Below are 18,807 nucleotides of genomic sequence, written 5' to 3'. Positions count from 1 at the left end.
ACCTGATTTTTCTTAATTCAGAATGAATCCACAGTCTTTCATTTCCTGTGGAAACAAAAGCAAAATCTCTTCTCCAAAGTAACATACCTTTTGACTTTAATTTTAAAGTCAAGGTATTTTCAAAATAACTATCTTAGATTAATTCTGCAGCATTTATAAGCAAATATCTTTTAGCAGCTGTTGCTCCTTCCTCAGCATTCAAACAATTTAAAGAGAGCATAATAGCATAGCATACAGTATCAAGATTCTCTGTGTATTTTCCATCTTTATGTGGCTTTACTTTAACCTCTATTTCTTTTATTTTTATTTTTTGACTTTTTGGGACAGGTTCTCTGTATATCTTTGTCCTGGAATAACTCTGTAGACCAGGCTGTCCTTGAACTCACAGAGGTCCCTCTGTCTCTGCCTCCCAGGCATTGGGATTAAAAGTGTGTCACAGAGGTCAATCTACCTCTGTCCCTTGAAGTCACAGAGGTCAATTTACCTCTGCCTCCCAAGTGTTGGGATTAAAGGTGTGTACCATCACACCCAACTACTCTCTTTCTTTCTTTTTTAAGAACATTAACTTTTTTTTCTTTTAAGACTGCATATATATTTAACACACTGTAAACCATTTAGAGGTTTCTTTTTTCCTTTGAATCTCTCTTTACTGTATATATCTCTCTTTTTCTGACTCCATGAGTCTTTATGGAGAGGATTAAAGCCGTGGCTTTTTTTTTTGTTTGTTTGTTTTTTTCGAGACAGAGTTTCTCTGTGGCTTTGGAGCCTGTCCTGGAACTAGCTCTGTAGACCAGGCTGGTCTGGAACTCACAGAGATCCGCCTGCCTCTGCCTCCCGAGTGCTGGGATTAAAGGCATGCGCCACCGTCGCCTGGCCTTCTTTTTTTGTGAACTAGTTCTGAACTTGTTGATATGAGAGCAGAGCACACAAACACGAAGGCAATCCACAATCACTCCCGAAATAGAGTGCATACTCGGCACTGGTCAGCTTCAGATTCACTCTAAGTTTTTGGCTTCCTTTTGTGAAATTCAAACTATAAAACCACATTCTTCACCAGCCTGATGACTGCTGGGATTTTTGCTTCCTTGTTACCTCTGGCCATGGGTAAGAAGTTGCTCTTATCATCTCCATAGTATTTTCATCTTCACAATTTTTTTTTTGCTCAATTTCTTGCTATTTACTTTCCTTCAAGGTCTTTCCAGTTTGCCCTCTTTTATGTCTCTCTTATGAAAAACAAACTGATACTTTAAAATTCTACCATAAACTAATTTCTCATTGAAGTTTTTAACATTTATTGGCTACTTTTTGTGTGTCAGGCATCATGCTAAACCTTAAGCAGTTGTTTTATTTTAGCTTCAAATAATCAGATAAATAAATATATTTCACGTTAATAAGTTTAAAGTTTTAAGGGAAACAGTCAAGTTTCTCTGGCATCTTAAAAGTCCCTTCTTAGGTGACGCTTGTCTTTGCTACTGTCCCATCCTACCGCTATGATATGTGGAATTTTTTCTTACATCTATCATTTGTTAGAACTTCTCACCCTCTCCTGTAGTAGGAGGCCACTTGTTCGTTTTCTGTCTGCCCTGACTCCCGAAATAACCACACAGAAACTGTATTATTTAAATCATTGCTTGGCCCATTAGCTCTAGCTTCTTATTTGCTAACTCTTAACATCCTAATTTAACCCATTTCCATTATTTTGTATTTTACCACTAGGCTCGTGGCCTACTAGCAAGGTTCCAGCATATCTGTCTCTGGTGGCAGCTCCATGGCTTCTCCATGACTCCACCTCCTTTCTTCCATCATTCAGTTTTGTTTATCACAGGCTTAAGACAGTGTCTTTATTAGCCAGCGGTATTCACAGCGTACAGAGGGGAATCCCACATCACTGAGCAACCTTGGTAAGTTTTTAACACTAGCTCTAGTCACTCTTCATTCTCAGTGACCGTTTCAAATTTCATCCCTTAACATCTGTAATGACTACTCTCTCCCTTAATTTTCTGTGCAGTATTACACACAGGAGGAAGAAAAACTACTAGTGGTTCCATCAGATGAGAGCTCATCTAACTTTCCACCATGAGTCCTTGAAAATTATCTCTGTTCAGAAATATAGATTGAAATATGCCCTCTCTAGGTTCAAATTCATCCCAGTGAACTTGATACCAACATTTTCTCTCTGTTTCTGTCTCTTTTTCTAATACAAGATCTCCTTACTCTGGTTCAAGATGGCTGACAATTCATATTGTAGCTCATGCTAGTAATAAAACCCAGAAATACGATGCCTGCCTTCTGTCTTTAATGTGTCGCTGTATGTTCTCTCCGTCTACATCCTGGACCCTAGAATCAGACTCAGGTTGTCAGGCTTGGTGGCAAGTACCTTTCCTGCTGATCTGAGAAGAGTGCTTAGCTCCCACACTATATAAATCCCACAAACATTAAGTCTTGGTGGGTTTTACCTTTTAAGTATGTTTAACTCTTTGTACTCTTCATTTTTACTTCCATAGTTTTGGCCATAATTGACAATTTTTGATTCAATTGCTAAAATAACTTCTTAAGGTATCCCTATATTAGTTTCCCTTTGGCCTCTTACCATACTCTTTCAAGAATTAACTAATATGAAAACTTGAACATGATAGTCCTATCTGTTACTTATCAATACAAGATCCATGCTATTTAAAAATACTAAGGACTGGAAATATGGCTTAGTGGTAAAGGGCTTGTCTCTGAACCAGAAATGAAAAGGCAAAGAACTGTATTTAGGTATTTATACACATACTGCTACACACACACACACACACACACACACACACACACACACACACATTCAGAAAAACTTTTGTAGCTGTTACTTTCATTCTCCTTCTCCTTATACTAAGTGTTCATCCCACATAATTCTATAGCTTTTTAAGATTTACTTGCTTTATTGTGTGTTTATTGTTGAAAGTAACGGGTCATGATCATTTAACCTTTTTAGTTAAATGTAGGCCAATCATCTCTAGAAATAATGGATGAATGAATGAGTTGAAAACCTTGCAAAAACAACTTAGAGTTTTCAGATGTAAGTAATGATTGAGAAAAATAAGTCTTAATGGGGCGTTAGAAGAATAACAAAAGTTTCAGATTTATCTGGTAACATAAATTATAGTCTGACTTTAAAAGTCCTTAATCTATAAAAAAAACAGCTAATACTTTAAAAGTCCAATGTCTCTTAACTGTGCGCTTCTATAAAGTAAAGAACAAGTTATAGACTTCCACCTTATAGTGGCTCAGAGAAAACATTTCCTGTCTTTAAATGAGAGAACTGAGACATTTAAATAGTCACACCAAAGCAAAGCAGGGAAAACACCAAGTTCTACAGTTCCATGTTCAACATTTAGGGTACATAATGTAATCAACTGATACCCAGAAATGCTTTGATAGTCCCAACCCTGCCACCTCAGAACATAGATTCTCCCTTTTGTTTAATCCAGCTTCACCCATATCCATAATTCTCCTTGAACAGCATCCTATGGTCCTGACATCACTAACACCTCGGTCTCCACTGCAACTGAAAATTTCCCATCACAGCTTCACTCAGTAACCTTGTAAAAAACTATATGAAAGGTAGATAGATATCTGTCCCTGTCACTCAGTTTGTGACCTTAGCTGTTCTTCATGACCCCTCTGCCTTGATTTTTTTATGCCTTCAAAACCAGTACTGTGTGAATAATGCTCACACTGTTGCCATTTGTGCTGCTAGCTTGAGATGTAATGTTAGTCCTGTGGACCACACCTACACCAGTTTCTATGGGTTTATCCTAAGGAAGCACTTTCCTATTATCCTCCTGCAACACAAGAGGTTTCACATCTGTGAAATCTTTAACAATTACAACTGCTTTTACAACCTTTGTCTGAAAACCATTCTGTCTTGATATTACTTCTGCCAAGCAATGAATCCATTACCTTCTAACTTAACACTATTCAAGTTCTCAGGACACAGGCAGAATGTAGGCAGATTGTGTTTTTCCTAATGATTGGTTGATTGACTGATTTTTATATGCACAAGTGTTTTATGTGCATGTGTGTATGTATATCAAACATGTGCATGCCTGGTACCCTTAGAAATCAGAAGAGGATGTTGAATCCTCTGGAACTGGAGTTACAGGCAAATGTGAGATAACAAGTGGGTACTGGAAATCAAACCCAGGTGCTTTGCAAGAATAGCAAATCCTCTTAGGTGCTAAGGTAGCTCTAGCCCAAGTAGCCAGAGTTCTGAACAAAACATCACACGAATGATGTCCTAGTTCCTAGTAGACTCATTGTTCTCTGAACCTTTTTGAGCCTGGCGTCACTATTCACATATTTCTCAGCGTTCTTAGCTTCCAGACTCACGTAGGACAGACTGTTGCACTCTGTTCACTGCATTCATGTTTTTCTAGCCCAAGTTCCAAAGTCTTCCACATTTCCTTTCAAAAACAATTCCCAAAGTTTAAGAACCACATGATCAAGTTTAGTACAGCAATATCCCCATTCTCTGTACCAATTTCTGTCCTACTTTCATTTCCATATTTTAAAGAAAATATTTTAAATATATGTATGTGTGGGGGGTTGCATGTAAGTACAGGTCCTGTGAAGACCAGAGGTATTGGATGTTTCCCTAAAGCTGGAGTTCAAGAGTTGAATGTAGTATTAACGGCGGGGCTGCATCCCCAGCACCCCAGCCACCTGCTAGCTTATGCCCGAAATAACAACACACAAAATGTATTCATTTAAACACTGCTTGGCCCATTTCTATCTAGCCTCTTCTCGGCTAAGTCTCGCACCTGGACTAGCCCATTTCTAGTGTTGCCCATGAGGTGGCTTACCAGGGAAATTCTAGCCTACGTCCATCCTGGGTCGGAGCTTCATCGTGTGTGCCTCAGAGAGCAGAGCTCTCGCGTCCGCCCTGGAGATGGGAGCATGGTGTCTCTGCTCCAGAGCAGAGCTGTCGAGTCTGAGCTCACTTCCTCTTCCTCCCAGCATTCTGTTCTGTTTACTCCTCCCACCTATGTTTTAACCTATGAGGGCCAGCAAAGCAGTTTCTTTATTACTTAACCAATGAAATCAACAGATTGATATATGACACTCCCACATCAGTTGAAGACAGGTGTGATCTGCCAGATGTGAATTCTGGGAATTGAGCATGGGTCCTTTGTAAAAGCATTGTGTGTCTTTACTGCTGAGCCACCTATGCAGCCTTCATTGTATCTTAATATGATAAGATATCCTATCAACCAAACAGGAAAACCAGCTTAGAGTAAAGAGTTTGTCTTGGCTCTGATTCCAGGTTACAGAGAATCATAGCAGCAAAGACTTGAAGAAGCTGGCATCTCACATCCATATCCAGACCAGAAAAAAAGTCATTCGTGCTCAGCTCAGGTTTTGTTGTCTCATATAGTCCAGGATCCCAAACTAGGGAATGGTGCTGCCCATGGTGGGCTGGTATTCCTGTCCCAGTTACCATAACCATAAAAATCCCCCAAAGACATGTCCACAGGCCAGCTCAGTTTAACCAGACCCTTGGTTGAGACACTCTTCCCGGGTAACTAGATGATGTGAAGGTGACAAGCAAAATCAACCATCACAACTGTCATAGACAAACAGGAATATTTAGATATCTAGCAAAGTAGACAAGCAGAAAATCATAAATAACCTTGAGAAAACTCCTAATTGGAATGATGGGACAAATCATTGGAGATTCATATTGTGTGTCGGGGGGTGGGGGAAGTCCTGCTTTTCTCACCCACCAGGCTTTATTCTATCACATGGACATAAAGCCTATTAGCCCACCAGATATTTATGACAGTTCTCTTGTCCCTTGGGACTCTCTTCCTTCAAGTTAAAATTCCACATTTCTATTCACACACTTTTAGCCTCCTTCTCCATCTCAGGGACTTCCTTCTGAAGATCTTCAGTTTATGTAAGTCTCCATACTAACATTGTCAGTCATTGGCCTTGTGTCCTTTTGTACAATTGAACCGAAGAATTAAATGATTTGTTCAGGCCAAATTGCATTTGTATTTTTGGCAGCTTAACCTGTTTCCGTTTCTTTGCCCAGTGTTCTGGGAATTCACTAGTAGATTAATCAAATGCTATTGAAGAACTTCAAAGTTTATTTTACAAAATTGATCATTTTCAGCCTGATGAATTTAGTGTTTTCACTAATCCATAATAGGTGATGTTCTGCATATTTCCTGACTGATAGGACTGAAAAAACATAGGGAATATATAGAACACATGTTTTTTAGATGCATGTGTACACGTTTAAGACTGGTTTGGGGGCAAAAAAAAAACTGTTTTTAGATAAATTGCAGTATGTGTGGCTGATTCACAAGGCAAGACAGATTTTGTTGTTGTTGTTTCTGCCTTCATTGATTACATAGATATTTAGTACAGACATACCACGCTCCTGGCACTTGGATGCTATGGGTTGCCCTCACTGTCAAAGATGCCTGTTGGCTCTCTGGAGATACTGCAGTTATGTGTCTTAGAAGCTAATACAGACTGGGGTGTTCAAGGGCACCTTGAAGAGCATTTCATGGGGATTGTTGTGGATCGGATAGATTTATGTAAACTGGGCAGCAGTCTTGGATGAAGCAGCAGGACCCTGTGCCCAGAAACTGTCTTGTGGGCCTTCAGCAGTGTCAGAAGCCGAGGGAAGTGTGCAAGCAAGACCTAAAAGGCTTTGCTTTACTGTGTGTTTTAACCTGTGACCCCAACTTTGCAGATATTTTTATTTTTCTGATTAAATAGTTTGTTTCTTTACTGAAAAGTTGTTAAATAACAGTCACATGCTTTTTAAAGGCAAAAAGTGGCACATTTCACTACACCACTCAGCATGCACACTCTCATTTATATATGTATCAAGCTCTCTCTGCTCTTTGGTATGTGTAGAGCCTGTGTGTAGTTTTTTCAGGCTTGTTGCTGCTGCCTACTGAGCAACCCCCATTTCCTTGAGAGGGGGTGAGGAGATGCAGAGGCAAGAAGACAGACTCTGAGAGATTCTAATGCAGAAGCTCTTTATTCTAAAAAGATTGGGGGTGGGACGTGGGGTTAGGGAAATTAAGCTGCCTCAGGAACGTTTCTGGTTGGTCCTTTTGAAACTGGTGGTCACTGCTGGTGTGCTGTGGTTGGCTAGGAGCGCAGGTCATTAGTTATGTGCTTTTGGTCCACTGAAGGTTGTCTTGGCCTCACCTGTAGTCCACGTTAAAGGGTTTATTTCTTTCTACCAGGAACAAAAAGAGAAACCACTGGAAAGATTTAGGTAGAGTAATAAAATAGTCAGGTGTGTTTCGTAGTAGAACTCCTTATCTACTCTCTTCTTCCACAAAACAGCATTAGTCAAATATGGTCCAAAAATGTTAAATGAGAAAGTCCAGAAATAACCAATTTGTACGTTTTAAATCACATACTGTTTTGAGTAGCATAATGAATTCTCCTCTTGCCCTGCTACACTGTGCCTAGGACATGACTCAGTCCTTTATCCAGCATAGGCACACTGAATATGCTACTCACCCATTAGTCACTTAATTGCCATCTCAGTTATCACAGTGACTGTCAGTCGTAGTATCACAATACTCACATTCAGATAACCTTAATTTTACCTAATAATGGCCCCCAAAGAACGAATATGCTAAAATGAAGTTGTGAAGTGCTTCCTTTAAGAGAAGAGGTGAAGCAGTAATTCTAGGACAGGCAGAGCCCTGTCACATGACTTTTATAATAGTATGGGTTATAATTGTTCTGTTCTATTGTTACTTATTATTGTTAAGCTTTTAGTGTGCCTGATTAAGTTTTATGATAGGGATGTATATATGCACATGTGTGTGCATTTTCGTTTGCATGCATACCTGCACCTCCTACAGTCTAGGATATTATCTGGTCTCAGGCATCCTATATGGTGATGGTTTTGGAACTGATGTGTAGTTGAACTTTTCATTGAGCCACCAGCTCACAAATGCCAACACGGACACTTATTATGAAAGCTTGGCTTTAACTTAGGCTTCTTCCCAACTAGCTCTTCTAACCTAAATTAACCTGTTTCTATTAATCTATATTCTGCCACGTGACTTTTATCTGTCTCTCATTCTGTATATCCACCTTGTTTCCCATCTTGCTGGCGTCTCCCTCTCATGACTAGATTCATCCTGAGTTCTTCTCTTTTCCTGGAAGTCTCACCTACTCTCTCCTTCCTAGCTATTGGCCATTCAACTGTTTATTAAACCAATCAAAGACACATTTTCATAATGTATACAAAAAGATTATCTCATAACACTGATATTGAGAATTACTGTATTAAAGAAGATTTGAGTCGATGGAAACATTAAAAAGCAGTTGTGGTTATCCAGGCAAGAGTTGTTGGGTAGGGGTGAACACCAGCATGAAGAAAAGTAGTTAACTTCCAGAAATATTTTGAAATTTAATTTAAAAATTTCACGGTGAGGAGTCTGGTGTATTGGTAAGAAAGAGAGAGAAAGGATAACAAAGATAATTCCTGACTTTCTGAAAACCAAGAGGGCCACATTTAGTGGAAGAATAGAATGAGTTGTTTATTCAATCTTGGACATGTTTGGGGCACCGTTATGTTTCTGTAATTAACAGCAACAAAAGTCTGAGAACAGCAGGAAAAGTCCATGACAGCGAGATGGATAAATAAATATGACATGTAAATTTGCTGGGATGTGATATAACCTTAAGTTACAAAATGATAAAGATTATGAAGTAGAATGACGAAAGATGGAATATGAATTTCAGTAATTGTGTAAGGAAACATACACAGAAAACGTACTGAAAGAAAGAGCATGAACATTTACCAGTGATTGTGTGAGAGGAATGAGTGGTGAATGGAGCTTTTGAAGGTTATGAAAATAGTAACCTTGAAAATGAGCATTTTTATCAAGTTTGTTTCTTAAATCATTGACTTATAATAATCTCATTTTAAGTATTTGCTTTTGTAATCTGATATAAGAATAATTATTTGGAGTTTTTTTAATGTGATTTTTTACTTTGTTTTTGAATGGGGCAAATTTATTTATTTATTTATTTATTTATTAAAGATTTCTGTCTCTTCCCCGCCACCGCCTCCCATTTCCCTCCCTCAATCAAGTCCCCCTCCCTAGTCAGCCCAAAGAGCAATCAGGGTTCCCTGACCTGTGGGAAGTCCAAGGACCACCCACCTCCATCAAGGTCTAGTAAGGTGAGCATCCAAACTGCCTAGGCTCCCACAAAGCCAGTACGTGCAGTAGGATAAAAAACCCATTGGAATGGGGCAAATTTTTAAAGTAAATATTGAGCATCTTGCCATTGGTGTAGCTGAATTAGTCAAGACACCCATACTTGGCACTGCCAGCTTCTTCACCTGTCGCCTGTAAGCAGCTCAGAGACAGCACAAGCATCTTCTTTTTCCTTTACACACTGAGAGTCTCATAAAATGTTCCTTTAACCATGTAAAGCTTATTTTGTGACTTACAAATGTAAAGATTTTCACTTTTGATAGATAGTATTAAAGAACTAGCTATATCCTTTAATATATAAAGCCAATGCAGTTGCATGAGCTATACCTTGTTATAAGATACTGTGCTGAGAAAGTTTATGAATAGCTGAACAAGTGATATTTTAGTTATACCTTAAGAAATTAACTCAACTTCAATTATAATTGTTTACAAGAACTTACATACATTTCAAGACAATTATTTTAATTACCTCTTCCAAATGTATACATTCCCATAACCACAACGATCAATATGTAAAAACATTTCTATCACCCCAAAAAGTCCCCTGCTGTTCAAACAGTTCCCTGGCCCCAAGCACCTAAGGTCTTTTTTCCCTCTGTCTTCTAGAGGAGTCTCCTTTGCTCTAGGATAGCATATAAAAGTAATCATATTCTATGTTCTCTTTTTGGATCTGGCTTTTTCACATCTTATATTACAATTTATCTGTGTTGTTGCTTTTGTATCAGCTTTAGTTGTTGTTTCATGGTACCCAGTTATGAATATATTATCTATCATTCAGTTCGCTAGTTAACAAACACTTGCAGTGTTTCCAAATTTTAGCCAAAACAGCTACTATAAGCATTTTTTATGGATTTATTTCTGAACATGTATTTTCATCTCTCATAAAATTGCTGGGCCCTATAATAATTACTTGCCTAGCTTTATCAGATACTCCCAAACTATTTTCCAAAGTAATATATTACTTTGCCACTCACATTTAGGAACTTTTTATTTGTTACACATCCTTGCATTCATTTCTATTTAAATTATCGCCATTCCCATGGGAAAGAATGTCTCCTCAAAATGTTTCAGTCGGCATCTTTTCATTCTTAATGTTGTGATTAAACATCTTTTAATGTGTTTATTGGCCATCCATATGCGGATAGTTTGTATTCTTGCTGAACTGTAAGGAATTTTAGAACACTGAGTCTACTGAGTACCATCCCTTTGTCAGGCATATATTTATTGCAGATATTTTCTCTGTCAGTAGTTTGTTTGGTTGTTTGCTTGAGTTTGTAATCCATTTTTGTTGTCATTCAGCTTTTTTGTTTAGTTTATTCTGCACTGAGGATCTCCCTAAGTAGTCCGAACTTTCCTCCACCTTGGAATTATTTCCTTTGCGTGGATGTGGGTATGGATGTGGAGAATTCAGAGGACAATCTCCAGGAATTAATTCTCTCCTTCTACTACATGAATTCAGGGATTGAAATCAGGTCCTTGGGCTTGGTAGCAAGTGCCTTTACCTGCTGAGCCATTTCGCCAGCCCTGTGTCAATGCTTTCTGTTAAGTTTATACGTGTATGTTCTAAGAAACTTTTGCTTACATCAATGTGTTTGGTTTAGTGACTATTGAGGGGTTTGGGCACAACTACCTCAATCTGAAAAGGATATGATATAATACTGACAAGACCTAATAAAAGTCAAGGGCATTCTTAGGTTAAAAGACCCCAATCTGTGAAATCCTTTACGTGCTCTATGCAGTGTCTTTCTTAATGAAATTCTGCTGCAGTTGCTGCCAGTTTGTGTCACTTAGCAATGACTTCAGGTATCGGTTTTGTTAGTGAGACATTGTCCAAGATTCACCTTTATAGCTGAAGGCAGTTTTCATACTGCCTTCTTGGTAACAGTGTTATAAGTTCAAACTTCATGAAACACTGTTGTTTTCAGTAATAATGTTTAAGGATATTAGCAACAACTTTTCAATGTAGAAATTCAGTTAATGTTAGTTGGATAAATTAACAATAACTATGCTTGATGAACACGAGAAAGTTATTTATATTTCTTGTCCTTATTTATATTTTTTGTCATTTGGTACTCTTAGTAGTTAAAGAAAGAAAAACTTAATTGTTAAGTGTAGCCATTTGTTGCGAGAATAGAGGTTGGCTAAAGTTACATTCTTTTTGTATTGAAATCATGAAAGTATTACACATTTTGGCTTCAAAAAATAATAAAACCCTCAAATCTTCATTTAATTGTTGAAAAGATCAGAAAGAAGTCAGGATAAAGGAGTAATAAAAATGAAAACATCCATTACTGGGATTTGTACTAATTTATAAACTATCAAATTAGTCCTTTAAAGTCTTGTTAAATTCTGAGTTCAGAACAAGAATGTGGGCTTAGTGTACAAGTGGTTGGAAAGAACTGACCCACAAAGGTGTCTTCTGACACACACTGCATGGCGTGTTTGCCCCGTCTTGACAACCTGAATCCAGTTCCTGAGGCCACCATGTTGAAAGGGGAGAACCAGCTTCCACAAGTTGTTCTCTGACCTCCAACTGTAGCCTGGACCATGTACAGTTACTCACACAAAATAAATATTTTAAATTTTAAAATCTGATTGAAAGAGAGCAAGGAAAGGTATATGGGGGAGGGGAAATAATGTTATTGTATTATAATCTAAAACAATGAAAAATAACTTTTAATAATTTAAATTTGAACTCATATAAGCATATATAGCCTTCTAAATTTTCTTTTGGTTTTCAGAGTGGTATAGTAGTTTGAGAATGATCTTTGGAAGAAGAAACTGTATTACAAAATCTGTGTTTTGATTCTCTTAGTTTCTCTGTGCATTAAGAAAACATAATCTTTTCCCTCACATCATGTTTGTTTTTTTATTTTTTTTACTAGAAATAGAGTAAAGACACTTGGGTTTTCTTTGTTTTGTTTTTAGAGACAGGGTTTCTCTGTGGTTTTGGAGCCTGTCCTGGAACTAGCTCTTGTAGACCAGGCTGGTCTCAAACTCACAGAGATCCACCTGCCTGAGTGCTGGGATTAAAGGCGTGCGCCACCACTGCCCAGCAAGATACTTGTTTTAAAGAGGAAAAAAGTGTAAAAAAATATGTATAATTACACTGGAATTCTAATATTTATTTTTATTTTTTGCAGAAGAAGATAAATATAATATTTATTCGCCTTTGCTCTTCAAGTATTTCCTGGCAGAAGGAATCGTCAATGGGCATACTGTGTTGGTTGCATCTGCCAGAGAAAAGCCTGCCGACATTTTACAGGTATAGAATATAGTAATTCAACATACATTTTGCATGCTTCATGAAAAGAAATTATTTACAAGCAAGACATGTACTTAAAATTATGTTTAAATACATTAATGGGAACCTTTTTTTCTGAGTCATATTTTCACTCTAGATTATGATTGGCTTCAAACTAACAGCAGCTCTGTGTCAGACTCTGGTACGATGGAATTGCAGGCCTGAATCACCGTGCCTGACTCTTTTTCTGTTGTTTTGGTTCGGTTTTGGTCCTACTATGTAAACCAAGTTAGCTTTGAGCCTAGAATTTGCTCTCTCATCTTCTTGAGTGCTGGGATTGTAGGCACTCATTACCACATCAGGATATATGTGGGGATGTTGTTTCTATTTTATCTAAATGAAAAGCATAATTTTTAAGCAGAATTCTGTTTTAAATTAATGTTATTAAAGAATTTTCTTTTAATCAGAAGTAAAAAAAATGTTAATGAACTATTTAAAACTGAACACAAATTACTGGACCCGACATTAATCATGTTTAATAACAAAACAACAACAATAAAGACTCAGTTTCTATTGCTCACTGAAAACGAAGGGAAACATACTCTAGTCTTTTACTTCTAATTGGCTTTCTCAATTGGACAAAAATCATCTTTTTTTTATCCTAACTGCTACTATGCTCAGGCAGCTTTACCAGAGGCAAGCCTTGCTTTCCTCCTTCTACAGTATGAAATAACTTGTAAGAATTTTGCAAAACAATGTCACCATAATGATTTTCACTTTTTAAATAAAAGTATAAGAAATAAGTACAATGTGGTAAAGCAAATAAATAAAAATGACATTTTTGTATTTTGATGTTTTTACTACTTTATGTTGTTTATTTCTTTGGTTTTTGGTTTTTGGAGACAGCGTCTTTCTATTATGTAGCACTGGCTGTCCTGGAACTTGTAGGCTTCAGACCTGATGTTGAGCTCAAAGAGATCTACTATTTCCCGAGTGCCATGCATGACCCTGCTTTGTGATTTTATTTAACATATGCAAAAGTAAGCTGGTCCAAGTCATTAAAATACTTGGCATTTTTACTGCAAAGATAAAGCCAAAATTATATTCTAAACCTACATAAAGAAATATTCATATAGCATTGTTATATATAGTTGGTAATGTTCTTTGTATCACTATAATAAGAGAACTGTAAAAAAGTTAGCTAAAAAATATCTTCAAGTGTCTGGAAGTGTGTCAGTAAAAGGACAAAGACAGAACGCAGAGGTATAGAAATTACAAATACTTGTCATTTGATAGCCTTTTCTTTTGAGAATACCAGCAGTAACTCTTTCTAAGTAATAAGCAATAATGATAAAATACATGATCTGTGTTATATCTTTTCATATGGCAAGAATGTTTTTTAGAGAATAATTCTGACTTGTAGAATATTTAATTCCTTTTTCTGGAACTGAACCCCAGTTTAAGCCATTATTTGAATTAGAGTTCATGATCTGAATGAATTTCCTTTTAGCACATAGTCATGGAAATTTCCGATGCATGTCATTTGTATTAACTAGTTTTCAATATCTATGACACATTTCTTGGATGATCTACCTTAAAAACATGAAAGTTGCTGGAGAGATGGTTCAGTGGTTATGAGCACTTAGTGCTCCTGGAGAAGTCACAGATTTGGTTAGCAGCCCCCACATCCGAAGGCTCGCGTTCCGGGATGTCTGATGTCCTCTTCTAGCTTCCTTGGGCACCTGCATGTACTGGATATACATAAATTCATGCAGACAGGTACACATACATGCATGTAAATAAAGTACATTTTTTTAAGTGGAGGGGTTAAATTTTTTTGTGGTTTTTGAGTTTGCCTTGTGGTTTTAGAGACAGAAGTCCTTGATCCCTTGGCCTCATTGCTTTGGCCTCATGACAGAGCACCATGGGGAGGTAAATGATCTGTGTTCCTCTCATGGTCTCTGGGAGCAAAGAGTGAAAGGGAACAGAGGCCAGAAGGTCACCTGAGCAGCTGACTTCCTTCCAAGAGGCTCTCATCTCCTAAAAGTTTCATAACACCTGATACTACAATAATAACATGGTAACCAAGCCTTAAAAACATAGGAACAAACTCCAGACCTAAACTATATCATTATTTATAAGAAAGTGAGAGAATAAAATATTAATTTCTAACATTAGGCAGTGACAGAAGTAAACTTCTCCACTCAGACATAAAGGTATTATAACACTAAACTTAAAACTAGATTCTTTTATAGAGATCAAGCTTTATAACTTCCCTATGTATTTGTTTATTCAATATTTCCTTTACAGTTATTTTACAATATTCTATTTACAGTTATAATTTTGCTACATATTATAGTAGGATAAATAAGTGCATTTTAATGTATATATGAATAGTATAAGGAAATAAAATTATATCTTTGTGATGTTCAATTTTAGACCTTACTGGGCTGCACAATACCCAGATACTTGGTCAAAGATTATTCTGGGTAGACCATGAAAATATTTTTGGATGAGAGCTACATTGAGTTTTTGTTTCTTTTTTTGGTTTGGTTTGGGATTTTTTTGTTTTGTTTTTTTTGGGGGGGGACAGGCTTTCTCTCTGTAGCCCTGGTTGTCCTAGAACTCACTCTGTAAACCAGGCTAGCCTTGAACTCACAGAGATTCACCTGCCTCTGCTTCCTGAATGCTGGAATTAAAAAGCATACACCTCTACTCCTCTGCTTCATTGAATTCTTTTATGCTGGGTAAATATGATTTCTTTTGTCTAGTATGGTGGGACTTTATCCTGTCTGTTGAATACCTGAACAGAATAAAATGGTTGATTATCTTGAGCATAAAAGTTATTGATGTGACTGGACTTGAACTCAGGCATTGTCTGTTTCCTGCCTTCTGACTTAACTAAAGCATCAATTGTCCCAGGACACCAACCTGTCAGCATTCACATTGGCATTACCCCTTGTTGTGCTGACTTTGGGCTTGCTTACCTGACTCTTCAGACCTTGAGAACTCCCTCTGCAGGGCTTTAGGATTTGTCTGACTCCACAACTACTTTGAGCCAGGTTCTTTCAATCATCTCTTAAAATATTTATACACACATACATTTGAAACTATAATTTTAATATCTTAAAGAATTCTTTACTTTTGACAAGTTAAATAGTTCTTTTTATTTCCATTTTTAACATATATATTTTTATTTTGTCCATGAGTGTTTGCCTACATGTATGTCGGCACCATGTGAGGACCTGGTGCCCACAGAGCTCAGAAGAAGGTGTCAGATCCCTAGAACAGGAGTTACAGAAGGCTGTGAGCCTCCATGTACGTGTTGGGAACCAAACATAAGTCCTCTTCCAAAGTTGCAAGTGCCCTCAAACACTGAGCCACCTCTCCAGTCCTCTTCCTTTGTTTTAAAGTTGCCATTTTTCTTGATTTTTGTCTCTTACCCCAAGATTTACTGAACTGTAATTGGGAAGAGAAAACTGTATATATTCACTGTTTATAACGTGAGGTGTGTGTGTGTGTGTGTGTGTGTGTGTGTGTGTGTGTGTGTGTGTATTCACAGTGAAATGATTCCCACATCTATGACCTACCACAGCTGCCATTGTTAGTGTAGTAAGAACACTTTAGACCACTATTTAGCTGTAATTTCTATGTTCCCAGAATTTACTCACAGCCAGAAGTTTTGTATGTTTTAAGCAGAATCTCCCTGTTTCTCTCACTATCTAGCACCAGGTAATCGCTATGTTATGCTCTGCCATAGTGGGTGTTTTGAAGCTAGGAGTGTTCTAATGATACATTCTTTACCAAGCAGAGCTTTTATCTAAGATATTATAATGTTGCCACAAAGTCTAATGCTTTTAAGCTATAGTTATACTTTTGTATCAGGAAGATTTGGTACTTCATTTTGAAATTCTTTTCTTTGTAAGTAGTTTTTATTTATATGAAAAGTTTTATTTGAACATCAATTCTGTTTTCCATAATTGAGTATTTACCAAGAATATATTCAATAGACCATAAAACTGAGTGTATGGGACTTAGAGGAGAAACCATCACTTAAAAGAAAAAAACCACAAATGATTTTATTGTAATGAACTCAAATAAAAACATTGTGGTAGCCACTCAAACACATCCCGGTCTTAAACCTGTACATTCTATTTGATTTCCATGCAGTTAGAATGGCTATTCTAAAGCCATGGAACTTTGCTAAGGGTTGGACACTTCCAGTTTCAGTTATATTTCTATACATTTACCTACCACAGAAAAGAAAGACTATGCTGTGGATAAACCTAGAAGAAAATTAGTCTGATGTACCTTTTATGACTCATATGTCCATTTACCTACCTCTTTTAATAGTAAATTTATTTTTTTAAAGGGTCAGATGGCTCATATGGATAAGTGCTTGCCTTGTGACCTGAGTCTAAACTTGGTATCGATATAAAGACAGAAGGAGAAAACCTACTCCACAAAGTCCTCCTCTGGCAGTCATATACATTCATTCCATGGCATGCACTGCACACATGCATTGTACGCACACACAAAATGAGAAGAAATAAATTAAAACGTATTTCCACTTATTGAAATAGCACTATTTGCTTTTAACTATAATCATATATTTAGATTGCTATTCAAAAATTGTTTTAAGTCATATGTATGTTTAACTTTGTGCTACATAAATACTATTAGTGAGACACTTAAAACTTAATTTGTGTGCTTATATTTTATGCAACTCTATAATACTTATTTTAATATAAACTCCTGCACATAATTATATTTCCTAAATTTTCAGTCGTCTAATTTTATATTTCTTATGTTTGCTTTGGAAATTTGATTTTAAACAAATAGCATTCTCCTTTCCTATGAAAAATGCAAGTGTTGTTTTAATATATGAATATTTAATATGATCCATTTAGTATTTTTACATGTTTAAAATATAATGGATTATAAAAGTGTGAGTGCCAGACATTTAAATTATTCATATACTTCATAATGCAAATACAGAAATATTTTAGCATCTCTCTGAGAAAAGTAAACAAAATATTTTGTACTATAAGTTGATATGTTAAATACTGATACAAGTAAGTAGTTTTTCTAGGTAATATTTTCTTAGAATTTCAGTATGCCCAACACAATTATCATTATACTTAAAATTTCATTTTTATCAAAAGTTCAATAATGAATGATAAAAATCAAGGTATTAGCAATATTTAGAAATATGGAACAAGAAAAATAATGTGGTGATCAGTTTTAATTTCTCAAAAATATAACCAAGGCTAGTATTTCTGGTCAAATAAGAGGGGAAAGAGAATGTTATAGACCATAATTATTTTAAAAGAGATAAAAAGCCTCGTAAACTGCCTAAGATATATTATGTAACTACCCAGCAATTTACCCATCATTCTTTGAGAACCTATTCATGCCTATTGTAGTCAGAGCTCCCTCAGGAAACTGGCATCAAGATGCAGCTTTGAGAAATTATACCCCTTAGAAAGTTCTATAGAACAGTATATGTGGAGTTGTTAAATCTTTAAAAAATACACACTGTAAGTATTATACTTAATTTTTATCTAAAAGAATTTTCTTGATAATCTCAAGTGCAATAGATGAGTACTGCCTAAGAAAGTTTACTTTCTATGGAATGTTTTATAAAAGAGTGAAAATTCCATTTTTATATAGAGATTTAAATATTTGGCAATAGGTTTCTTCATGCAATAAAAATAACGTGTGGAAAAAAACCACTTTAAAAGTTGAAGATGCTAATATTTATATTACATTCCTTTTATAAATTTGATGTCATTTCTTGATATATCTGAGGAATTCAAGAAAATTTTCAGAAGTAAATGCTGTTACATTTTGCATTAAGGGCAAAACGTTGCATATTTGCTAGTACTGGCATGCCAGATCAGTAATTTTCTTGTAGAATAAAGTATCTAATATCTGGAGAAGGAATGAAACCTTTAATTGGTTGTATTAAATTTCTGACTTGTTTTTTATGTGCAATATTCCCTATCCTCAACATCAGCGAGGATACTTCTTTAGACAAGTTTTATGTTTTTAAATATGTAATCAGGACAGATAGGCAGCTACTAGCAAGACAAATATATGACTACTGTCTGGAGCATCCTAATTTGATGTTTTGTAAAGGCTTTAGCATCACTTATATTTAACATTATATCAGCATTAAATTCATGGTTAAGATTTCAAATTAAGGTCGTTTTTCATATTCAATTTATTTAATCTTTCAAAATTTAAAAGGAATAGCATTACTATGACTTACCACAGAATAAGTAATATTTTTTTTAAAAATAAGCCACA

General features: G+C 36.2%; 1 protein-coding gene across 1 annotated transcript in view; it reads left to right on the top strand.

The window, feature by feature from the left end:
- Elp4 (elongator acetyltransferase complex subunit 4) overlaps positions 1-18,807 on the top strand; it is a 208,986-nt gene that overhangs the window by 14,295 nt on the left and 175,884 nt on the right. Inside the window, exon 3 of the mRNA XM_005364033.2 lies at positions 12,395-12,516. Coding sequence (XP_005364090.1) covers positions 12,395-12,516 — 122 coding nt within the window. The remainder of the gene's footprint in view (positions 1-12,394; positions 12,517-18,807) is intronic.

The sequence above is a fragment of the Microtus ochrogaster genome (assembly GCF_000317375.1).
Source record: "Microtus ochrogaster isolate Prairie Vole_2 chromosome 14 unlocalized genomic scaffold, MicOch1.0 chr14_random_1, whole genome shotgun sequence".
In the NCBI taxonomy this organism is placed as follows: domain Eukaryota; kingdom Metazoa; phylum Chordata; class Mammalia; order Rodentia; family Cricetidae; genus Microtus; species Microtus ochrogaster.
Note: the sequence above shows the minus strand (reverse complement) of the source record. Positions and strands in the feature narration are given on the sequence as shown.